This window comes from Callorhinchus milii, unplaced genomic scaffold (assembly GCF_018977255.1).
Source record: "Callorhinchus milii isolate IMCB2004 unplaced genomic scaffold, IMCB_Cmil_1.0 Scaffold17, whole genome shotgun sequence".
Lineage (NCBI taxonomy): Eukaryota > Metazoa > Chordata > Chondrichthyes > Chimaeriformes > Callorhinchidae > Callorhinchus > Callorhinchus milii.
In genome coordinates this window covers 4,913,907-4,940,073 of record NW_024704758.1, presented here as the reverse complement: position 1 = coordinate 4,940,073, position 26,167 = coordinate 4,913,907, and the positions used below count along the sequence as shown (strand labels likewise).

Below are 26,167 nucleotides of genomic sequence, written 5' to 3'. Positions count from 1 at the left end.
GTAGGAAGAGAAGGGGTGGGGTGGGGGGTCGAGGCGAGGCGAAGGGAGTGAAGAAGGGAATTCCAGAGCCTCGGGGGCGTAGTGGCTGAAGGCACGTGAATGCTGAAGAGGAGAGGACCAAGGACGGAACGGAAATCAAACTCATTTTCAAGCTGTGCGATGCTCCATCCCTGGCCCTGCGACTGGAATACTATATACAGTCCTGGTCTCTGCCACATAAAGGGCATCACTTATTCCCTCTGTCTGACCGCAGAGAGCAATGGAGCTGAGCCCCAAGTGTTAGAAGGGATGAGCCACCAGGGAAGAGGAGATCAGTCCGGTGTCAGACGCCTGACTCTCTCCCTCCCCTGAGTCAGTAAAGCTTTCCAGTCTGCATTCTGCACATTTGACATCAACTCATAATCCCAACGATGATGATGAGGATGATGATGTTGGAGTCCTGTAGCTCAGTGGTTCGAGCACTCGCTTTGCAAGCGAGAGACCCGAGTTCAATTCCAGGCAGAGGGCGAAACCTTGGGCAAGTTTCCTTACTCCACACAGAGCCTAATAATAATCCCTCCAAAACCAAAAACAATAATAAAAAAATTGGTCATTTTCAACCGACCACCTACGGTGTCTGTGGGACACCGCCGTGCGCAATTGGCTGCCGCGTTCGCCCCCAAATATACAGTCAATTCGCTTTACAGTGCGTTCTGTGAAGTGCTTTGGGACGTCCTCCCGACGTGAACAGCGCTCTATCGAAAATGCAAGGATTATGATGATGATGATGATGATGAAAAGAAGCCACTTGTGCGGGGCATCCTCGGTGCCAGTCGCCCCTGGCGACGGTTGCCAGGTTACAGGTAAACAACAGTTCGCCCCCGAGCGGAGGGACCAGAGCAGAGCAGAGCGGCGCCTGCAGCACAGGTAAGGAAGGCACCGACACACGGGCACCGGGTTGCAAGGAAATGGCTCACAGGCTCTGCCTTGAGCTGCTCCCTCCTCCTCCACCGCTCGCTCTCTTCCTTCCCTCCCGTTTCCCTCCGACCCCGTTCAAATCGAGCCCCGTGAACCCGCGCCTCAGCCTCTTTCTCTTCCTCCTCCTCCTCCTCCTCCTCCTCGCAACGCCCAACCTCTCTGATGTGGTGCAACTCGCGCCTTTGTGTGGTTACTGTGTCCCTGAGGTTTGACCGTCTGTCTGTCCTCCCCCTTCCCCCCACCTCTCCCTCTCCCCCCTCCCCACCCCCACCCTCACATATCTGCAAAGTATTGCAATTTCAAGAATAGCAATGCAATAAACCACAATAATAATAATAATAATAATAATAATGTTAAGCATAAATCTAGAACTCGTGCAGCTTCTGAAGAAAGTCCTTTGGCTTTTCTCGTCTGCACTAGTTGCCCAGTTTCTCTCCCTCACTGGGGCTCTCTGATCCCTTCCCGCTGCGCTCGCCCCCGGCCGTGGTTCTCCAGGGCACTGGCACAACCCAACCGGGTTCATCAGCAGGACCTGGAAGGGCAGACCAGTCACTGGGGGCAAGGAATCCTCCCACTCAGCTCCTGTTAACCCGGAAAGCCAAAGTCTTAGCTGGACAAGCAGCGGGACATCTTGCCAGACAGTGATATCAATGGCAAGCTATGTGGTTTTAGCTTCTTAGATTCCAGCAGTTACCCCAACGCGCACTCTGGGGGTTCCCAAGCCTTGGCCCTTGCCAACCTACGCCTAATATTTTCCAGATTTAAGTAAGCAGAATGCGTGCCTCCAGGGAGAGAGTGCGTAATCCATTCCAACAATCTATCTCTGGAATTTCCCCCATGGTTTCTGCGCTGGTCGCCAGATCACATCATCTCTCTAATCCCATTCCACTGCTCTGTACTGCATTGTGACTGTGCTCGTTGCCAGCTCCCTCACTGGGGCTCTCTACTCTAATCCCGTTTCGTGGCTCTTTTCCCCTGTTGTGTCTCCGATGGTGCCAGTTTTCCCCCCTACTGGAGCTCTCGATTCTAAACCGATTCTGCTGCTCTCTTCCCCATTGTTTCTGTGTTCATGCCAGCTCTCCCACTGGAGCTCTCTAATCCCATTCCAATACTCTATCCCCCATCATGATACAATGGGTTGACATTAAAGGTGCTATACCAAATGCAAGGATTTTTTTATTATTTGCAGATACCTGTCTACTGTATAAGTAACACATATACTGTATGTAGACAGCGCCTGCTATAAAATGAACGAGTATTTGTAGGCGAATGGAACAAAGGCCCACACAAATGGCCAAGCAATGAATTGAAATGATCAATATATCTGGGGAAATGGTGGCTGGGACTGGGAGAAACTCCCCTTCTCTTTCTTTCTCAAATAGTTTCATGGTATCTTGAATGCCCAACTGAACAGGCAGTGGCAAAATGGCTCACTTCTCATTTTCTGCAGGATTTTCACATGGGTTTATCCTGGTTTCTACCATAAATTCAAAATTCTGTGTACATTTATTTTCTGTCCACAAGAGGGCAGAGGAGCAGCAGTGTACAGTGGTAACCCAATAGCATATACAGCAATGTACAGCGGTAACCCAATAGCATGTACAGCAATGCCTATTGGATTGCCAGCCTGGAGACAGTCACAGCACTGATACAGATACACCTCCAGGCTGGCTCCGATCTCGCCTATCTGGAAGCTGAAGCTCACACAACTAGTGCCTAGGAACAAAAGCAGAAAGGCAGGTCAAACCACAGCTAAGAGAGAAAAAGTCGAGTTCACCTTTACTGCTGGTGCAGTATATGATGACACCTGAGACACTTGCCTAGATTACTGATCAGCAATCACTCCAACATATTCCTGTTTTTTTTGTATAAACCATCTGCACCTCTCGATTAGATGGCAGCCTGTAATCCATGCCTGTATATATGTAAACCATTCAAATCTCAATTAGATTCCAGATTATAATTTACTCCCTGGTATCTATTGTCACATACATATATACACACACCATCTGAATGCTTTGATTAGATTCCAGGCTGTAGTTTACTCCTTCATAAAACCAATGTAGTATATATACACCATATGGGTCTCAATCTGGCTTCTGAGTCAGAAGGTTGTAGATCCAAGCCCCACATTGGGGCTTTGAGCTCACACTAAGATGACTGTCCAATGCAGTGCTGGTGGGAGCTCTGTGTTGTCCGAGATGTCATCTTTCCAATGAGCCATTAAACCATGGTTCTGCCTGCCTGTTCAAGTGAACATTAAAGACCCCATGGCACTATTAAAAAAAAGTTTCCTCTGGTGTCCTGGCCAACAATTCCACAGAAAAAAAGTGGTCATTCACCTCATTGCTGTGTGCAAATTGGCTGCCATGTTTGGCTACAAAATACACAGATTATCTAACAAGCGAGTCTATTATGCTACAGATTGCATGTGGTCACAAGAAGAAGGTGTCTTGATGACTTTTTTTTGCTCCTCGCTTTCCCTTGTCCACATAACCCACATTTGAAGCGAGGATAATTCCCCTTTAAATGAGAGGAGATTTGCAAATCGCACACACACGCACACACACTTCTATCTAATTGCTTATGTATACATAGAAGAGGCTGCCGTACAAATTTGTGCAAAAAGAGGAAGCTGCAGTCCTTGGAAAATTACCAACAAACCTTGAGATCGGAAGAGTATTTAGAGAGATATGTGCGGATTGTACACAGAGGAAAATCTCAAGAAGCAAGCTGTTCGTCTATGTTATTCAACACACAATTCTCTATCAAGTGCACTGAGATGAAGCATCTCCGTTCACTGTTAAAACATTTTGGGTCACACTGACATCATGGTTAGAAAACGATCAGTAGGTTATAGTGCAGCATGACCACAACATCCTGGCCAAGCTTGCTTACGTCTCTAAACCATGTTCATCAGCTCCTTCTGCTTGACTTTCAATCAGACGTCACCCCAATGTCAGAAGGTTGTGGGTTCAAACTCAATGGGCTTCAGCTCACAGTCAGGCCAGCACTCCAGTGCCATATTGTCGCGTGGTTGTAGATGTTGTTCTTAAGTTAAACCAGAATCCTGTCTGCCTTTCCTTCAGATAGATATTCACCCACAAAATACACAGTCAATCTACTTCACAATATATTCTCTGAAGCGCTTTGAGACGTCTCGACTACATGATTAGGCGCTATATCAATTGCAAGGATTATTATTATTATTATGATAAAAGTGGGCACTTTTTGTCAACTGCAGAGGACTGAAGCGCCCCAGGCACACAGTAACATGGTCTGCAAAAATGCTGTAATCGGGAGTCGATTATCCAGATTCTGGTGCAGTAATAATAATAACAATCCTTTCACATACAGTATATAAAATATCACTTGGTTATATTTAGCACTCAGGAGTGGATTGTGCTTCTTTAAGCTAAAAGTTGTTGTTCTTCAATTCCGTCCTATCCTTCTCTATAAACTACAATAGGCTTTAGTTGCATGATCACCAAAAACCGTCCAAGTCTCGTCCAGCAGTGACCATGGCTTTGCGAGTGAGCCTGGACAAAAAAGGCGTTGGGAGAATGGACAATTGGACAGCCTTAGAATCTGCTCTTGTTCTCACCCATTGTCTATGTGCGGGGAAGAAAGTGGAGGATTAAAGGATCGTGGAGAAGAGCAGAAGCTCTGGCTAGTTTACAGGACTGGGATCTATTGCTCCATCTTCATCTCTGACCTGACAGAGATAAGCTAACTCAGTACAGATCAGGGAGTCAAGCCAGGGACGTCCTGTATTACTTAGTAAACCTACCACGGTATCCATTTAACCGAGGGAGCTGTGAGAGAGCCCAAATAAAAGCTCATGAATTAATGCAAAATGATTGATATACTGAACTTGACAAAAGGAAATGGGTTTGCAATATGTATAGAATCCTAAAAGTTCAACCCATTGCATAAACTTACAACAGATTGTACAGATACTGAGGATATAAAACAAATAATAATCTTTCCTTGGATTTGATATAGTGCTTTTCACGTCTTCTAGATGTCTCAAAGTGCTTCACGGAATATACTGTAAAGTGAATTGACTGTATATTTGTGGGCGAAACACAGCAGCCAATTGCACACAGCAGTGTCCCATAAACAGTCATGGACTGAGTGATCAATTTATTATTTTTTTTTCTTGAGGGATTATTATCAGGCGTGTGGAGTAAGGAAACGTTCCCAAGCCTTGCTGGGAATGGAACCCAGGTCTCTCCCTTGCGAGCCGAGTTCTCTAACCACCGAGCTACAGGACTTAATATTATTTATATTGAGGATATAAAACAAGTGGAGACAGAGTTAAAATTGGCTCGATAGGACAGCAGCTTTGTCATAGCACCATATGACTGAGTGTTCACTCAATGAACGAAATTAGTGGGGGGTTGGGAGGAATCTACAGTATGCTGATTGCTAAAAAAAGATCATTTTTACTCAATATTTTGAAAGGAAAATCCTACCATATAAACATAGGGAAAAACAAGAGCAATGCACAGAATGCTTTAAACCCCAGTGTGATAATAGCATGGGTTACTGAGGGCAAAATGACCCTCAACAACCACCTGAGGCCTAATCCGGGGATACTTAATGGCTGTTTGTAGACTTTACAAATGTACAAATCAGTTGCCACATTTGCCTACAATTCCATTACACTTGACAGCAATAACCTACAAAACTCTCTGAGGCATTTCAAAGTTCGAAAACGCTATGTCAAATGCAAAGATTATTATTATGGTGACAGCTCTGTTGCCATTAAATTGTGTTCTATCCTTGACAGTCCCTTTGTCTCCTCCGCAACTTTGCCTCCATCAAGGCCCGTCTCAAGACCTTTCTCTTTGACCGCATCTTCGGTCACCCTCCCCACCCCAACTTCCCTCTACCTCTCCTGAGATCCCAACCCCCAGCTTGGGTTCAATGATTGTCCAGCGCTTTGGGATGTTCTTCCGACATGAAACGGGCTATACAAATATAATTTACTGTTGTTGTCAATGAGTATCTGTCACATTCCTTTCGGGCCATTTGTTACTTGAGCAGAGCAAATGCTGCAGGATGGCAGTGTCGACAGACAGGGAGTCGCTTTATGCAAAGACGAGCTTCGGAGCAGATGTCAATCCTATGAAATTCTACTCCACTACATATTCATCATCATACGGTAGGGCATCGAAGCTTGTACGTATCTGTTTCTGTGTGTGTGTGTTTGTGTGTGGGTATGTGTGTGATGGATGGAACGGTGACAATCACAAAACTCAATTTTTGGGTTACAAATATTCCCATTGGGAAAGATCCTAATGGAGATGTTAAACCAATGGACCGTCAATGAATCGCTGCCTGATTTATCTCATCTTACTCTGGAGGAGCTCCTTGTCTTTCCAGCCTTAATGATACACATTATAGTTCTCAGCCTTTCATTAGCTTTCTCACTGAAACTAAAAAGGTGGCGAACTTTCAGCAAGTCGGCTTGTCCGTTGAGCTACAGATTGTGATCGGGCAGGTATTGTCCTAATAAATCCAGTTTTATTATGATAAAAATATTAACCTTTGATATAGCACCTTATAACATCATTCAGACGTCGCAAAATGCTTCACAGGATATACAGAACTGTAAAGTGGATTGACTGTGTATTGTGCGGGCAAAACGCTGCAGCCAATTTGCACATAGCAGTGTCCCACAAACAGCTGTGGAGTGAGTGACCAATTTTTTATTTGGGGGTTTGTTGGCCAGGACACCAGGAGAGAGAAACTCCATTCTCTTTTGGAATAGTGCCATGGGATCTTTAACATCCCCTGAACAGGCAGATGGGATCTCTCGTTATTAGAAAGCATCAAAAGCCTAACCCAGTAGGTCCAGACTTTCATTCACCAAAACGATTCATGCATAAAAGCCTCCTGTCTGGTAAACCCAGGTCCTAGTGGCCTGCTGTAGTGATTTAGGTGGACACTGATTCCATACCACGGTTTTGAGGAGGAATAGGGCACCCTGGCCAATATTCCTCCTTCATCTAAATTCAAGCTACAAATTCACCTCATTGCTGTGTGTGGGACGTTACTCATGCAGATTAAGTGCTGCGATTGCTTGCATAACAATCACCACACTTCAAAGTAAATCACTGTGCGAAAGGCTTTGAGACACATCAACGTAACAGGGCTGTACATCCAAAGCAATTATTACTATTATTTCACATGTTGCAGTAACGGAGTGTATCAGAATTAAAAATAGCTGACCATTGTGAAACATTTTCTTGCCTTTAAAGAGCAGTAAACGGTGTCATGTGAAGTGCAGGCTGTACGTAAGTGTGTGTCGGGAGTCTACACATGCACAGGAAAGATGTGCATCAATAACAAACTCCTTCAACTCAGCAGACTTCAGGCTCCAAACCCGAAACTCTCAGCTTCTGTGACCAAGCCAAGTGCTCAGTGTTTTTCTAAAGAGATTGCTGATGCAACAGAACTGATTGCTGCATATCTCAGCTCATGTCCTCATGTTACTTTTGATGTTAACCACACAGCAAGTCCAGCTTCCGCTAACCCTAGTCCTTCAGACCAGACCTCGCATAGATGGAGGCATATCTAAATTTCCTTACTCCACACGCCTCTGTTTACCTAGCAGTACGTAGGAACCCAGTTGTTACTTGATTGGCAGATCACTTTCCAGGGGTAATAATCCTTCTCCCCAACAAAAATGTGGTCATTCAATCCACGACTGTTAGTGTGCAATTGGCTGCCGCGTTTTGCCCACAAAATATACAGTCAATTCACTTTACATTATATTCTGTGAAGCGATTTGAGACGTCTCAAAGATGTGATAAGGCACAATATCAAATGCAAGGAATATTATTATTATTATTAGATTTGTAATGGATCAGAGATAGGTCTGTAGGAGTTCAATTAGTTGAGCACTGACCTTGGAATCAAGAGTTTGGGATCAAATTTGAGTGCATAAAACCAAGCAGCCAATTGCGCAAGCAATGTCCCATAAACACTCATGGATTGAGTGAGGGATTATTACCCCGGAAAGTGATCCGCCAATCGACTTATAACCGGATTCCTACTTACTGCTAGGAAGCAGTGGCGTGTGGAGGAAGGAAACTCGCCTAAGGTTTTGCCCTGCTCGGGAATCGAACACGAGTCCTCTCACTTGACATCAGTGCCAGTCACGGTAAGTCTGCCTCCACCTCCTGGACTGTCTGGTTTTCCATCTGAAGGAGGCTATAGAGTAGCCGAGTGGGGACGAGAACAGGAAAACTCAGGGAAACAGTTTTGTAATGTGTTGTCTTTTGCATTGTAGGTCATGAAGGATTCAAACCCAGGCTTGGCTTGCACTCCGGATCTGGCTATGTGCCAAACCATCGACCTACTTTGTTCTACACATCGAAGTTAGACAGGCATGACAACCCGGTGCTTGGGTAAGAGCAAGCTCAGAGGAACAGCTGATTGAGAAAGCTGCCAAAACACGTCGCCGTACAACAACCTGAGAGAACTGGCATAGACAAGCTGATACCACTCGTCTTTTTCTTCTACCTTGGGCACTTTGCTATGATTTGTGTCCAGCAGTGATTGGACACTCAATTACATGCCATTTCCTTCCCCTCAGGAGGTTAGAAACCACATGCCTAAGACCATGGTGTGAACCATATGTATAAACCATGCTGTGGCATTGAATATTGGTAAACAAATGGTTACATGACTGAGGTCACCCTGTTATACACGAGCTGACTGCTCTGGTAACCTCCGTGAATGCCGCCCTATGCTCGAGTGACTGAATTATGAGCTGTAGCATTTGGAAAGAGGTTTGCCCTTGGGTCAGCCTGGATCAGTTGGTAATTCTCTCACTTCTGGGTTCAGAATGTTATGAATACTGATCTCAGTTCGGGACAGTTCAGACTGACACTCCAGAGCAGTATGGGAGGAGTTTTCTAATGTCAGAAGTCCTGTCTGCAGATGAGATGTCAAACCATATCTATCCATTCAGGTGGAAGTTAAAGATTCCACAAGACTATTTGAAATGAAAATGGTGCCCTGGTCAATAGGCCTCAAACAAATTTATCATTTCTAAACAACTGTTTGTAAGATCTGCACGTGATCTCCAGGATGGTGCAAGGCAAACTGGATGGACCTTGGTCTTCTTTTGTCTAGCAATTCGTATGTTCTTGTGTTTAACCATTAGGGCCATCAGAGCTTTTGTTCACAGAATTAATGATCTCTGCACCTTGATAAGTCTCACTGACTAGCCAGAGAGACTGGCCAACTGTACTTGAAATTATATGATATATCTTTTTAGAGTGAATTCTGTCACCGTCTGCAAAGAGATACATTTTTTTCAGGAGTCTAACCTTTCCTTTTCACTCTGCTCTGTCTCTAGGGTGCTTTTGAAAGATAACTATGTCTCGGTCACCAAGAAGCATTTCACACCATATAAGCTCCCAAGTGGCAGAGAAGACTTTCCTTACAAAATACACCCTAAAGGGAGTGGATTCATGCGAGAGAAGCCACTTAACATTCCAGTACAGAGAGATGTAAGAGAAAATGCACTGTGCCTTTCATTCGAATTGTACATTTAAAGTGTCATTCGGTAGCACTCACATTTATGGGTCAAAAGATGTGGGTTCAAACCCAACTTTGGGACTCCAATGCAGTGCTGGGTCATGTTGCATTGTCAGAGGTGGCATCCTTTAGATGAGGTGTTACACCAAAGTCCTGTCTGCCTGTTCAGATGGACAATAAAGATCCCATGGCTCCACTTGAAAAAAGAAGGGCAGGAGTGCAACAGAATGGGCTGGGCTGACATGAAGCAATAGTAAGACTGCATTTAAGAATTTTTCCAAATCTTGTAAAGCTGTGAAATATTTAGCAATACGTTAAGCAAATCCCCCTCCCCTCCACACACCCCAAATTTCTTGACTATATACTGTATACTGACACATGAGAGATTGGCAGAATTGCACCTTTGGCAATGCTGCTCCAAGGCAGATGGACACACCTCATGGGAGAAGCTGACCTGCCACATTGCATTCGAACTGGCACCTAGCCTGAATGTCTCTGTCCTGTCTGGTGCAATGATGCAGGGAGCGGCAAAGAGAAGCGGTCAGCTCCTGAGGGCAGCTTGAGGCACAAAGCTGTGAGAGACACAGTTCACCCATGCACTGCTGAAAGTGAAGGCACGAACGATGACAACAAAAACAACAACAACTTGCATTTACATAGTGCCCCTCACGCAGGGCAGGGTCCTAGAGTGACAAAGGGAGCTGCTACCATGAGAAAGGTGTCCTATCTCTTCTCTGCTTCTCTGCTTGGGTAACAAGGTGTCAGTCTGGCTCAGCTGTCAGCAGTCTTATCTCTGAGTCTAAAGCATGTAGGCTGAAGCCCACATTGTACCTTTGAAATTATATAATCCAGGCTGACACTCCAATTCAGTGCTGGCAAAGTATTGCATTGTCAGAGGTGCCATCTTTTTGGATGAGATGTTAAACCGAAGTCTGGCCTGCTTGTTCAGGTGGACGTTAAAGATCTTGTGGCACTATTTATTAAGCAAACTACGAATCACCTGTCATAGTCGATACAGGTAACCCTGACCAGAATTTAAGACCAAACGTGTGCCATCAGCCTCAGAGGTCACGTCCATTGCAAGGTCTGGTGCTACCTCATTGTTCTTACTTTTATCCTGCAGATGAAAGAGGTCCACGTTGACACAAAAAAACATGGGCCAGTGTCCCTGGTAGGAATTGAACCCAAGTACTCGCCTTTGCTGCATAAAATACAACCAAAGGATGTAGTGCAACAGGAAAACTCAGGTCATGTAAGTACAGCATAGCACTACAGCCACGCGTCATTTACCAACCCAAATGTTTCTTTATGGACTGGTGCTCCTCTCAATATGCAGCTAAACATTCAGGCAAGTCGCCCTTTGCAACTCTAAACCCGTGGCCTCTTCTGCTACTGTCACAATGCTTCTGAAATTAGGACAATCCATTTACAAGTAAAACAACAAGAGCAACTTGCATTATATAGCATCTTTCACAAAGGGAAGCATGCCCGGGCGCTTAACAATGGCGTAGCCATACGCTGAGCAGAGGATGGGGGGGACAGTTGAAGAAGAAGGTCTTCAAGGTGTGATCTGAAAATGGGAAAGGAAGGGAGCAAGGCAGAGGGATTGAAGGAGACAGGTCCAAAGTTTTAGGGCATAATGGCTGAAAGTACAGCCGCCGATGGTGAAACCGAGGGGATAAAGAGGAGGCTGGTTCCAGCTGAGCGGAAGTGGAAGGTGGTGAAGTGGGGAGTAAGCAGATCGGAGAGGCAGTGAGCTGCCAGAGCATGAAGTGATTTGTAGACAAGTGTGAGGATCTTAAAGTTAATGTGTTCTGTGCTAGGGAGCCAGTAGAGCCTGGCAAGGACTGGTGTGATGGGGGTACGGAGTTTAAAATGGGTGAATACAGGCAGCGGAGTTTTTGAGTTAGTTGGATTTTGTGGATAGTGGAGCTGGGGAAGACCTGCGAGGAGGCATTGGAATAGTATATCAGGTGGAAAGGAATTTTATTTTGCGAAAAAAAATACTTGGAACAAACCCCTGGCACTTCTTTCCTCGGTGAAAGAGCCGTGTGCTGGGGGACTGGGAGCAAGAGAAAGGGAACAGCCTTTGACCAAGCATCGCAGGATCACTGCTAATATCAGTAATTAAATCACATGCTAATTACCCTCACAGAGGCACAGGGCAAAGCATCGCTTGTGGGAATGGAGGGAGATCGAACTGGTTATATAAAATGTCAGTGTAATTTTGGAGACTAACTGCATGTGAGCTTGAGTGAGTCAATTACCTGGGCTCTCTCATTGAGGCCTTGATTGCACTATGGCAATTAATAATCCTACTTCTGTGCAGTTAGTACTGCTAGTACTTTGACCTGACCCCCTCCTCCCCTCTCGATGCCACACTCAGCTGATCTGTGCCTCTCTCCCCCTTCTCCCCTGCGTGCCATTTTCCTTGGACATTCCCAACCCTGGTTTGCCAGAACCCTGAAATTCCACCTAGTCTTAGTATGTAAGACCATTTCTTCTTAACAATGAAGATTTGCATGGAATTGTGAAAAATTCTTAGTATTCTATCTTACATAAGAAGATAAGAATTTGCTGGACGAAAGAAGACCAAGGTCCATCGAATTCGCCTTCCACCATCCTGACAGTCACTTGCCCATGTCAAGTTCCAAACTATGTACCGTATCCCGGGATATTATTTCCTAACAGAAATCTATCTAATTTCTTCTCGAAAGAATCAAAACTCTCTTAATTTTGAAGCCAGTTTGCCCGCAGCAATTTTAAAAAGTTTTTAAAAAATCTAATAATTTAGGCTGTTGTTGGACTGAATGATCTCTTCTTGCTCCAAGTTTTCTAACCTTCTGACCTAGAAATTAAGGGGTATGAGAGATGGACTATGATTGCTTGTAAATTTAATTAAAATATGTTTTTTTCCCTTCAATTTGCCAGATGGACTGTAATGCCCTTTCCTGGCACTTCCTCTGTTTCAGGATGTGGCTCCCGCCTGTGCATTATAAACCCATGAGAGAGTGACCATTCCCTCTTTTGTTCTTTGGTGCAGGGACCAAAATTCATGTCCACCGAATACAAGAGTAAATACAAGCCGAAAGCATTGGAGATACCAGGTACCTGACCTCAAAGTACTGCGCAACCAACGGGATGGAATACCCCTCATTATAGACCTGCATTGTCCAGGCAACACATGTTCACGCTAAATGGAATTTTTACCCATTTCTGTGACCACAGCCTTTGATGAAGTGTAGAATAGACGTAGGAGTCCTGCAGCTCAGCGGTTAGAGCACTCACCTTGCAAGCGAGAGACCTGGGCTTGATTCCCAGCAGGGCGAACCCTTGGAAGTTTCCTTACTCCACATCCCTGATAATAATCCCTCAAGAATAAATAACAATAATAAAATTGGTCACTGTTGTGTGCAATTGTCTGCTGCGTTTTGCCCACAGTCAATTCACTTTACATACATTCCGTGAAGCACTTTGAGACTCTAGAAGACGTGAAAAGCCCTTTATCAAATGCAAGGATCATTATTATTATTATATGATTGCATAGAGAGATACCTTATTGTATGTTACAATGTTTTACAAAACAAAAATAACGTTTGTATAGCGCCTTTCACGTCAGCAAACCATATTCAGAAGTTTGGATAGCATCCCACAAGGGTAAAAGTAATAGTTTTAACCATTAGCACTGCTGTAAGTCCCACCCCTAATAATAATCACCTCAAAGTACTCCCACCCCTACTAATATTCGCCCTCCAAGGGCATTTCACACCTCTGAGTGTTTGTAGAGGCATTGCAATGAGGCTTTGCACTCTGACACATCGGTCTGTCATGCAGATGCCGGGGGAGGTGAAAGGGCTTGGGAATGGGCAGGGCTGCTTGGGCTCTGCCCGCTGTGCTTGCCCCCTTACTGTGAAACTGCCCCCACACACTGTGTAGGAGGTTTCCGGCATAGGGAGGGAGAACGAGAAAGGGCCAGATCTACAGAGGGTCTCCCAAAAGCAGTTGCTCCATTATTAACCAGGCACCAACTAAAAATCAGAGAAAGATCGATCCATTTGATGGAGCACATTGGCAATGACGGAGCACATTGGCAAAGGCAGTGCAGCACACTTACACTGCTAAGGTTTATTCAGGCCTTTAAAAGATTTTACTTATTAATTTCCTGAAAAGGTTTGTAAGGAACAAGAATTTTTGTTATCGCCTCTTGGCCTACGGTTTTTCACACTATCATCCTGCAAATTGTAATGACTAATCCATAGGTTGTTACATAACAGCGTTTAATAGACACCTTTATATTATCAGCGCAGACAGCAACCTTGTTGAGCAGTGTAATAGTTTCGGATTTCTGGCATGATTCCTCCTACACATGGACACAATATCCTTGTGCTGGTTAATAGGGAGCAGCACGGATAAAAAAAATCTAGACGCCCTGTAGAGAAAGAGAGACACGCGTGGACACACACAGACACAGAAAGAGAACGTGTGTGTAACTGTCACAGGATCAAGAGAGGTGGAAGAAAGCCTTTTGTCCTATTTTTCTTATCTTTCCAGCTTACACCTCCCGTCCACTACCAACACAGCTTCAAGCTGTTTATTAAAGAGGTCCAGCATCCTGGCCTTAACCCATGAGGGTGTTCCTCATAGCTCATCCGTTCAAAACAGCCACGTGGCTCTCTCCTCCATAGCAAACCCCCTGTGTTGCAGTGACCACAATCTAAATATATAGCTGTGTGTACACACATTGTGTTCTTGCCAACAACAACAACAAATTACATTTGTATAGTACCTTTCACGTCGGGAGGACATCCCAAGGCGCTGGACAATCAGTGTTTCGGACCCTAGCTGGGGGTCGGGATCAGTGAGGGTGAAGGGCAGGGGGAGAAGGAGGCTGATCGAAGGCACGTTCGAAGAGGAAGGTCTTGAGACTGGCCTTGATGGAGGCAAGGGAGGGGGCGAGATGGAGGGACTGCAGGATGGAGTTCCAGAGGGTGGGCGCAGAGTGGTACAAGGCCCACCCACCAACGGTGGGGCGGGCGAGGCAGGGGACATGAAATAGGCCAGAGCCTGCTGAGCTGAGGGAGCAAGCAGCATGGTAGGGGGCTAGGAGGTCACAGAGGTAGGGGGGAGCAAGGCCATGGAGGGCTTTGAAGGTGAAGACCAGGATCTTGAACTCTATCTTCTTTGTGATGGGAAGCTAATGGAGTTGGGCGAGATTAGGGGTGATTTTCAGATCCCTGCTGAAGACCTTTCTCTTCGACCGCGCCTTTGGTCCCTTCCTTCCCATTCCCCTGGCTTGGCCCCGGGATCCGTAACTGTGAAGCGTTCTGAGCCACCGTCCGGCGTGGAGGGCGCTATATAAATCCAAGTTGTTGTTGTTATAGGGTTGTGGGCCTGGTGCGCTAGAGAACGCGGGCTGCAGAGTTCAGGATGATCTGCAGCCTATGGAGGGAGGAGTTGGAGAGGCCGACAAGCAGGGAGTTTGCGTAATCGAGCCTGGATGTTATGAATGATAACAACAACAAATTAAATACATATTTTCAGTTTGGCTTGGTTTAGAAAATTGGAAGCATGTTTTCCGTGTGTGTCACACCCGGCTGACCAAAATAAATTGGGGTCAGGGGCTTAGCATTTATCATTCTCCATAAACATCTAGTGACATATGTAAAATAAAACAGCCTTGTACTTTATCTCCTTACATCTTGAGTGCTGCATGACACTCGTATGCTCTCACTGAATATTTTACATGTTAACAGCTTTGACTCAGCATCGGAGAGTGGGACTTAAGGAGAACAGTGGGTTCACAGAAGGTTTAGGAATGGAACCAATCACATACCACCCACCCCCGACTTACAAAGGGGACGTCCCGGTGAGTGCTGTTCTGTCATCAACTTCATCTAAAATTATCTGCTGAGGGCAACTTTACAGCAGCCAGTGTTGCCACCTGATCACTGTAATTCCTCATGGCCTTAGCCATAAGAATATTGCCTTAAAATCAAGCAGCAATAGCCAGCATTATTTCCACTCTCCCGCTGCGTCCTTCCAACCGCCAGCTCCTGCCGCTGTCATGAGAGGACGGTTCACTGGCGGAGGGAGGAAGGGAGGGAGCGGGCGGCCTGGAGTTGTAAATGATCTTGGGCTGGATGAAATCATCCGCTGGGCCTGATACGGCCTGTGGGCCACCTGTTGGACCACCCTGATATTGGTATTGGCTCAGTTGGTCGCACTCTTGCCTCTGCTTCATAAGGTTGTAGGTTCTCACCCCTCATAGGGGCTTTGAGCTCACAGTCTAGACTGATGCTGCAGTGTAGTGCTGGGGGAGCGCTCCATTTTCAGAGGCGTCATCCTGCGGATGAGATGTTGAACCGAGTTCCCGTCTCCTTGTTCAGGTGGACGTTAAAGATCAGGTGACATTATTTGAAGAGAGTGTCTCCCGGTGTCCTGGCTAACAGTCATTCACTTCTGGAACTTTGTTGTATACAAACCGAGTTTGTCTACAACCATATTGTCACTGCACCTGACAGTAATTCCCAGTCAAGCGCTCTGAAACGGTTTGACATTATAGACGCTACACCAAATGCAACACCTATTATATACGGCCTTTCTCCGCCTCACTTACTGTCCCCATGTCAATGCCTCAGGCAACTGAAGGAGGCAGCCTCTCGCAGTGAAGGGAATGATTTCATGCTTCTGAAAGGCCCTTTTTATGGTCAGGCACTGCTGGGATTGCTAGGTAACAGTTGGCTTGGCAACCAACCCATACTGTGTGTCGCTCTTTCAGATCTTGGCCTCGGCATCACTCTAAGCTGTGCTCAGCTTGTTTTGGTTTGTCTTAGCTTGTGTGGACCACTAGAATAGTTCAATCGACTTACGTCCTTCACTAGGCAACAACTGACTTCTCCCATCACCCAGCCCTTGCCAGGCTCCACTGGTTCCCTATGTCCTAATGGATTGCTTTCAAGATCCTCACCCTTACCTATAAGCCTGTAAGGTGGATGTTAAAGATCCCACAATACTATTCAAAAAGAGAATACAATTTCTTCCCGTGCGCTGGCCAACAATTCCCCAAATAGGTCATTCATTCCATCCCTGTTTGTGGGATGTTGGCTGTGCACAAATTGGCTGTCGAGTTCACCCAAAAAACACACAGTCGTTCCATTTTAAATATATCCTGTGAAGCTCTTTGGGACGTCCTCCTGATGTGAAAGGCACCATACCAAATGCATTTATTATTATTATTATAAATCCCATCATATACTAGCACCTCCCTCTCTCTGATATTCTCTTCTTATTGCCCCCTCCTCTCGGCTCGTTGTGCATCTCCTGCCCTTTCCGTGCCCCCATCGGTGGTTGAGCTTACAGTTTCTACTTGTGAACTCCCTATCTCGATATATTATATCTATGACCCCTATTTACTGAGTCTCCACTAGCATGGACATTAAATCTATCCCTCCGCCTTGCCCCTTCCTTCCCCACCTTCAGGCCTGAAGACCTCCCGATTCGACCATGTCTACGGTCACCGCCCCTCACCCCCACCCCACTCCCCCCGGTTCGGATTCGGTCATGCTTTGATGTGATATTTACTGACATCACATTTCCCACAAACCTGCCAAACCCTAGCTGGGGTGCTGCATTGCTACAGAAGCTTCACAGCGCTGAACCTGTTCTCTCAGCCCAAGTCCCTCTGGCCTGAAACCACGTCTCAGGCAAGGGAACCTTCACATTCGGTTACTGCCTGGTATTAGCCACACAACAAGAAACACGCCGAAAGAGAAAGAGGTTAAAAATAACTCTCGGATTACACCCCTGGTTGGTTTCCACCCCTCCCCCATTGTCCAAAGGTTTCTCCTTCGACGATGCTCCTCCCTCACAGATAACCTTTGCAAGAGGTCATTACCATCACGATAACTAAGGTGAAGGAGGGGAATCATTAGAAAAATAAAACTTCCAAACCTTTAAGTGCAATTAAAAAGGGAGAGGTTCTGGATTTCTCCCCTCCCCCCCACCAACTCACTCCCCAGTCAGCCTGTCCTTCATTTCTTCCCTAGTTATTAGTGCTCCTGATTCGTTACAGCTCACTCCAGAATATTAACACTTAATACTCTGAATTCCTACTATTCCTTGACATCCATCAAAACAAACTCAAACACAGAATTTCAACAACTGCTTGAATTTAGATAACACCCTTCACATAGGATAATGTCCAGGTGCACTTTACAGTGGACACAGGGGAGGTAGTGGGAGGTCGCCATTGGTATGGTTGAAAAGGGTTTGAAGCAGAATTTAAAGGCAGATAGAGAGGGCGCTAGAGGGAGGGAGTACCACAATTTTGAGGCGTAGTATCTGAAAACTCACCCAGAGCCATTGGGAAGGAGTGGAAAATGTCTGAATTAGCAAATAGTGATTCCCGCTGGGAACAGAAAATGCATCACACTGACAGGTGGGAAAGAACACAATCTACTTCCTGGTCAGTTATCCAATACAATACAAAATTATATTTGTATAGCTCCTTTCACATCGGGAGGCCGTCAACAACAACAACTTGGATTTATATAGCGCCCTCCACGCTGGACGGCGTCTCAATGTGCTAGTTGGTTATAGTGGGGTTCCTGCAGGCCGGCTTGACACACTTACCATCATAGGTTGTGGGACGCACCGCAAGACCAAAATGGAGGTTGAAGAGAGAGGGAAGACTAGTTATCTTTTCATGAAGCAAGGCTGTACTATTATTTCAGAAAGTGAAAGTTTCAACAAGGTAGGGGAGAGGTTGATGACTTCCAGTGAGATCTTATACAAAGTTAAATTCCTATGAAGCGCTTTAATACATTTCAGTGTTATGATAAGCTGCAATATCAAGCCCGAGGATTGTTCTCACTTATAAGGAAAGTGGAAGTGCATTACGCAATCTACTGGGGGTGGGGGGGGCTGAGTTCCCACAACTCAGAGTGACATCCATCCAGTCAATGGAAGGAGCTCCACTTGTATTCCTAAATACGGAACATCCCATTGCAATAACTGGATGTTAGACCCTATTATGGAAAAGGTTTAGAGTTCAGTTAATATTTATTTTTCTGTTGTAGGGATACTGTACAGACCGACCAACTGGAGTCAGCATTACCTCAACAGACTTCTTACCATCAGGAACGCTGCACGTATGTACTTGAAGCTAAACAAGATGAACGTGAACTGATAGTGCCATTGAGTGACTCGTATCCGAACCATGTCAATTGGGTTAATCAATAGTGTAGGTCTAAGCCTGGAGATCTTGCCTTTCATTCAATCAGTTAGGGACAAGAAGAAAAACGCACACCCAAGAAAGGTCTGGATGAAGAAGTCACTTTGTCCCACTTGATTCTATCCTTCCAGAATATCTATACTACCATCCTCCCAGTACAGTAAAAAGTCATGTTATCAAATGAGTAGCCTCATTCAGTTCCTGAGCCAGGTGAGTCCTCAGTACTTCAGGGCATTGCCGATAACAAACTGGCCCAGCCTGGTTCGTCGGCATGATTTGGACAGGCATACTGGGGGCAGAGAACACTGGGGACAGGAATAATTTCCACTCTCTCCTGTTAAGCTTTCAAGTCAAAGTCCTAATGGGTAGTATGGTCCTAGCTGGATCAACAGTGTGCAGGTGATGCTCTCAATGGCAAGGTATGCAGTTTTAGCTGGTTAAACTTCAGCAGTCACCCCCAACACACACTTTGCAGATCCCAAGGCACTTGCCACCCTTCACCTACTACTCTCCAGAATGAGATAAACAGGGTGCATTCCTCTGTGGAGAGAGTGCCTATTGCATTCCAGACACAGAGAAATTTCCATGTGTAGGTAATACATATGTGAAACTCTCAGTCTGGTTTGGATACTCTTCAGCACAGCAATGGGTTTCCATATATGTGTCAGACACCCGGCTGACAACAAAAATAGGCTCAACCATCTGTTAATTACTCTCTGTATAAAGAGATACATCTGGTGTCTGCCCTGTCCACCCACTGTATGACATAGGCAATCCTTGCTTTTCAGTGTTCAAAAATGTGCAATCCGGAGATAATTGCAATTCGTGGAGGGGGATGATTGCGGACTCGGTTACCAAACCATTTTATTTGGGGAGGGCATTCAAAAGCATATTTTAAAACAAGTTTTAAACTAAAAGGGAACCAAACCGTTCTTGGTTAAAGGCTGCAGCAATTCCTTTTAAGACTTATGGCTCTGATTGTGAATTCATATAACTTACAGTCCAACCTTGTGTTCAGTTCCACATCCATGGCCGTAGGCATGTGGATACGTGGCTTTCTACTGCACACACGTTATTCTGTTGATGAGCCCTGATGAATTGATCCCTCAGATGAATGTGGGAGTGATGGTGAAATGGGAATCAAACCTTATTCTTCTCTTCAATACCCAGGGTGACGAATTTCTGCCTATAATTGCAAACAGATTTGACAACAACACAGGCTTCACTCGGGAAGTGGGAATGTCATTGGACACGGCCGTAAGTATGATATTCTACCAATTTATAGTCTTTCAGTTCACACAGTGCAACATTACAGCTACATCAGGCAGGTGCTTTAACACAAGTAGAAAGATGAGATAATGGCATTTTAGTGATTCCTAAACATTAGACCCCCAGTGACCCTGATGAACCTTAATCTATGCGTCTCCGTATCACTATTCTATCCACTGTGGCTCAATGCAAACTAACCCAGTGTTCTTGCATCCGCCAGGATCTCTTGTGTTTTACACAAAAAATGATCTGGCGACAGAGACGGGAAAGAAAATACAGTAATCTTCAGGGGAATGAATGTCCTCATATACCATCCGCAGATCACAGTGATTCTGACACTGGTACATTTCAGGGTGCAGATGAATGAGACCATCTTGCCCAGGGAATTACCAAGAAGGTTCTCAATCATGGGGTCCATTGCAGAAGAGGATGGATAGCTTAGGGAGAAAGTGTGGGAAGGTTGGGTGGGGGGTTGCGGATTGAGATGAGTTAATTTGTTGACTGCTTGTTATGGAGTCCATATAATTCTGGATTTGGAACATGGTAATCATCACTGATTATACCTTTTAGTTTTTAGTCTTTTTGTTTCACCAGTTAAGGCTTACTTCATCTCCATCCTTTGAACACCCAGTGTGAACATTTCCAGCCTCTGTAACCTGCCCTTGTAAATCACCAGGTGGCTGATTCCAGCTTTCAATCCAGTTGCCTTTTGCTGTACTCGCCCCATTGCCAAGATGTCCTGACTGTAATAATGGTGACATGAACAGAGCTGTACTCAGTCATCAGGATGCCACCAATCTGGAGTTCAGGATTACATCCTGTGACCTATTGTTCTTCTACACAGTGACCAAAAAGTTGTGATACCATTACAATGTCTAATAACAACAACAAAATTACAATAAGTCTTAAAGAAATGATTTTTCTTAGATAATAGGGTAGATATGACTTTTTGGTCATATCGGATTGATGTTTATGAAGCTAACCATCACATGAAAGTAGTCTGAAGCTCCTCTCCATTCAGTTTGCATGGAACTACAGAGTCAAATCCTGCAAAGCGCTTTACAGATTCTTGACTAATCAAATATATTAATATTCTAGATGCCACCAGGGCTGGAAAAGGTCCCCACCAACATGGTCGAGAAACTAAAGAAGGAAGATCCTGTCGAATATCTCAACAGAACCCATCAGGACGGGCCCAGCAGCATTAACACCCTTGTCCACTCAAAGCCAGAGAAGGAGCTACTGAAGACCGAGCTCCTGGGCCGAGTCACTGCAGGAAATAAGGTAATTTTAATTTTGGTCAGCCGGGTGTCTGACACATGGCGATGCCCATCACTGTGCTTAAGAGTATCCGACCCAGACTGAGAGGTTCCCGTATAATAATACATTTTATAATAGTCCTTGCATTTTGATATAGCGCCAGGTCAAGTCTCCGAGACGTCTCAAAGCGCTTCCCAGAATATGCTGTAAAGTGAATTGACTGTATATTTTGTAAGTGAAATATATCCGTACCACTCATACATGATAATTCACGAAGTCTGGAAATGGAATGCACACTCTCCTTGGAGGCGTGCGCCCTCCTTACCTAAACCCGGAGAATAACAGGCACAGAGCCATGGCTTTGGGACCTCCAGAGTGTATATTGACGTTACTGCTGGAGTTTAAACACCTAAGACCATGTAGCTCGCTATTGAAAGAAAGGACACCCTAATGAGACCAAGAATTATCGAGGAATCTCACTGATTTCAGATGGCCGATACAGTGAGATCAAAAGAGAGGTCTGGGTAAGAACTCTCTTCAATCCATTAGATCTCCTGCTTTAACGTCTCAGCGGAAAGATGCCATTTCTGACAATCCAATGCTTTCCAAGCACTGCATTGGAGTGTCATCCAAGACAATGAGTTCAAAGTCTCAACACAGAGTTTGAATCCACAATCTTCTGACTCAGAGGCGTGAGAGCTACTAACTGAGCCAGGCTGATGTATGTGGAGTGTGGAGATAACAATAACTGGAGCATAACCATTTTCCAACACATGAATTGTCCCCTCCAACCTATCTCAATTTTTCTTTGAACTGAGTCTCGTGTGAATCTTTCTTGTACCTCTCTCTGCCAAAACACACAGCAGGTTAATTTCACTCAAGGGCAAAATGCAGTTACTGCAACGCAAACTGTTTGACGCACTTTCCTGCGTCCCAGGAATAGAATCGCGCAACACACACCCCCACTGCCATCATTAGTCTACATTGGTTTGGGGTTAAACAGATTAAAACAAAGGCGAGACATTGCTTGAAATTATTACGATACCTGAAGAAATTTATTGTGGTTATTATTTAGATGGCAGCCATTAGGTTCTCTGAGCTGGTCACCTCCGCATTGTATTTGAACTCGCACCCTAAGCTATCAGCCCCCATTTGAAACCGAGTTAAAATTCACTTTTTGGCCACTTCTCCGGCTGTATTGTCTCCAGAGGTTAGAGAATTGGCCTCTTGCCCAGACAACCACATCTGTTACAGAGGCAGTATAATAGTAGATCCATACCAATGGTATAGAGAAGTGCGCACACATAGACTAACTGGGTCACAGACTCCCTGCGATAATGCTGTGTAATTTTTTGCAAGGCGTGACATACTTGAGACGCAGGGTTACCAAGGGATATGGAGAGAGGGTTGGAAGGTGGAATTGAGTTGCGAATTGGCCATGATCTTGGTAAATGGTGGGACAATCTTGATGGACCAAATGGCCTACTCTTGCTCAAATGTTCCTTTTAGCCTGGCTCAGTCAGTAGTGTTCTCACCTCCAAGTCTTAAGGTTGTGGGTTCAAACCCCGCACATGGGAATTTGTGCTGACACTCTATTTTGGTGCTTGGTGGATGCTGTGTTATTGGAGGTGCCGTCCTTCTAATGAGATGTAAAACCCAGTTCTGGTCTGCCTACTCAGGTGGAGGTTAAAGATTCTATCATACTATTTGAAGAGTGAAGGGAGTTTCTCCCGGTGTCCTGGCCAATAATCCCCCAGATAAAGTTAGTTACTCGCTTCATGGCTGTTTGTGGGACATTTCAGTGCTTAACGTGTATCAGTGCGTTGTTTGCATACAGCAAGGATTTTTTTCTCCCCATTTTATTCTTTGATCTTAGCAACCTACTGGATCGACCTCCAATGAGAAAGGTTACATCCCACTGAAGAAGCATCCCGACAGGTTTATGACAAACTACAAGATTGGGTAAGTGATAGCCTTTAAAAAATTGAGAATTAATACAAGAGAGGCTCAGATGCAGATATTTCTTTGCCCTTTTAATTTCTTCCTTCCAAAATACCCAGCTATCAAAGTGGCAAGCAGTTTAAGACCGAGACGCCCTTGTACGATGGGCGCTAAATAAATGCGAGTTGTTGTTCTTAAATTAGTTTATCGGACTGGCCTCAAACACTCTTCCCCCTGATATATATCCTAAAATTGCATTTATATTGCAGGATACAGAGAGGAATGAATGCTGTGAAGCACATGAAGATATTCATGTTACACAAATGACACTATTTAAGTGTAGATTGTAATGCATTTTGAAAATTTGAATGGATCCAGCATCCACAGCCTTTTGGAGGAGAAAGTTACAGATTTCCACTATCCTTTGCATGAAAAAATGCTTCCTGATTTCACTCCTAAATGACCTAGCTCTAATTTAAGATGATAGCCCCTTGTTCTGGATTCCCCCACCAGAGGAAATAGTTTCTCTGTAGCTACCCTATCAATTCCCTTTATCATTTTAAATACATCAATCAGATCATCACCCTTCTAAACTCAAGGGAATACAGTCTTCGGCCAGACAGTTCCTGATATGGGATCTCGGAGGGCCATCGGTGGCGGGGATGGAGGGGGGAAATCTTTCCTTAACATCACAGTCAATGGAGTCTGGAACCATTTCTTGATCCATTAGTTTGTAACTGAATCTATTTTTGCTCTGAACCTCATTCTCAGATACTATGACAAAACTCTGAAAGGATTGGACAGAGAGGGCTGTACATGGGGAGGCATCCAGAAGGCAGCCAGAGATGGCTTCACCCTCAACACCAACATCCACAAACTGGGTACCGACTACAATGTCACAGAGAGCCTACGGCGCATTCACCCACACGTAGCCAGGTAAAGAAGGAAGTCACAGACTCTCTCAATGCAAGAACTTGTATGCCAGCCTGGTGACACAACCGTATAATTATACAATGCAGATTATACAATTATAAGTAATTATATAATAGTAATAATAGTAATTATGAGTTACCATGGCCAATAATCTCTCAGATAAAATTGGCTATTCACTTCATGGCTGTTGATGGGACACTAGCATGCGCAAAATTGGTTGCTGCGTTCAGTCACTACACTTTAAAGTAAAACCCTCTGAAGTGCTTTGAGATGTTTTAACATAATGCATATTAAAACATGCTCTTCCAGTGATCATCATTTCTAGAACAACGCTGTAGCCCATTTTGCATAGAGCATTGTCCCATCAACAGCAAAATCCCTGGTTTCACAAATTTACTGCAAAATATACAATACTAAAGCACTAATCATTACTGTGTAAGTTGTTCTTATTGTTCCTGTGTTTGCAGAACGCTAAAGGCTAAGGACCAATTTTATGATGATCACACATACGACCACAAGCAACGGGTGCCTGGATTGACCACATGAGGGTCAGTCACACTCTCCATAGACAGTGGAGAGGGAGAACCCTCCTCTGGATACAGCAGCCTGAACGCAAGACCATGACGCCGTCTGGATTATGTTAATCTCCAAAGTCTTTACAGAGATAATGGCCACCATATCACCGAGTTTGGCTACCAAACATTTGGGTCTGATAGCTCGTTGGCCAATTAGCACAGAATTGATGTACTCCCTTCCCCAGCAATAAAACAGAGAAAATAATGGATCCACAACAGTGTGTCTAATTCAGGGGTTTGGGTGGTTTATTGTTTTCTATACATTAAGGAGATGCAGACCACTGGATTAGACTTCAGGAGTGAGGTACAAGCTGGAGTCTAATCCAGGGGTCTGCATCTCCACTTACAACGCGCACTCACAATTCCTCTGTACTCGTGCCTGGTCTTTAACGTCTACCTAAACAGGCAGACGGGACATTGGTTTAACATCTCATCCAAAGGACAGATAACCTGGTGCTTTAACTCACACTCTGTGGGGCACCACATTAACCAACCTTCCCTACAACAGGCCAGAGTTTGCAGTACAACAAAGTTTCAGACGTCCTTTCTTTCTTGGGCTTCGGTGAATCTCCTTCAACAAGTTCCAGAGGGAAGAGCTTTATACCCCCAAACCCATTGCCTCCCTCTCACATACAGCCTGAAGCCCCTTTGGAGCGATTAGTAGGTCCCGCATTGACCTTCCTCCTACAGTGACTATCAGTGAGATTACAGACCATTTTTATGCAGTGACATCACACTTGGCATGAAATGGATTAACAAGTGAGTTCCTTCAACAATGATCAGAAACTGATCGCAGCCAGTTTGAGGAGGGAGCACTTGCCTTCAGTCAGTTGAGAGTTTGTTCAGTAATGAACACCTTGTTTCTGTCACAGGCCATTACCATCAACGCTTTCCCATCACCAAGGCTCACAGCTACACAACCCTGAAATTCTGATGATTGATGAAACTGCTTCAAGTAAAGATCTGAAGACGTGACAACCACTCCTCTCCCCGCAGAGAGAGGGTGAGGGAGAGGGCAACGGAGGGAGAGAGGAGAGATTGGATGAGGGGGAAAGGATAGTCTGCAGGTGTCAACCTGGCTCAGTAGTCGTATTCTCGCCTCTGAGTTAGAAGGGTGTGAGTTAAAGTACCAGGATATCTGTCCTTCGGATGAGATGTTAAACCAATGTCCTGTCTGCCTGTTCAGGTAGATGTTAAAGATCCCATAGCACTGTTCGAAAACAGAAGGTAGATTCTCCCAGTGTCCTGGTCAACAATCCCTGAAATAATAAAAATGGCTCACTCACGCCATGGCTGTTTTAATGGGACAGTGCTGTGCACCAACTGGCTGTCACATTTCACCCACAAAATACACAGTCAATCCTGTGGAGTCCTGTAGCTCAGTGGTTAGAGCACTCGCTTTGCAAGCGGGAGACCTGAGTTCAATTCCAGGCAGAGGGCG

General features: G+C 45.0%; 1 protein-coding gene across 1 annotated transcript; it reads left to right on the top strand.

The window, feature by feature from the left end:
* Positions 1-760: 760 nt before the first annotated feature.
* Positions 761-24,926, top strand: ppp1r32 (protein phosphatase 1, regulatory subunit 32). The gene is made up of 14 exons (XM_007887465.2): positions 761-906; positions 6,349-6,466; positions 7,482-7,536; positions 8,261-8,378; positions 9,335-9,488; positions 10,640-10,768; positions 12,560-12,623; positions 15,270-15,382; positions 18,594-18,665; positions 19,919-20,005; positions 21,116-21,301; positions 23,154-23,239; positions 23,990-24,154; positions 24,619-24,926. Exons 1-14 carry the CDS (start codon positions 761-763, stop codon positions 24,695-24,697), a joined length of 1,572 nt encoding a protein of 523 aa, XP_007885656.2. The 3' UTR covers positions 24,698-24,926.
* Positions 24,927-26,167: the final 1,241 nt, after the last annotated feature.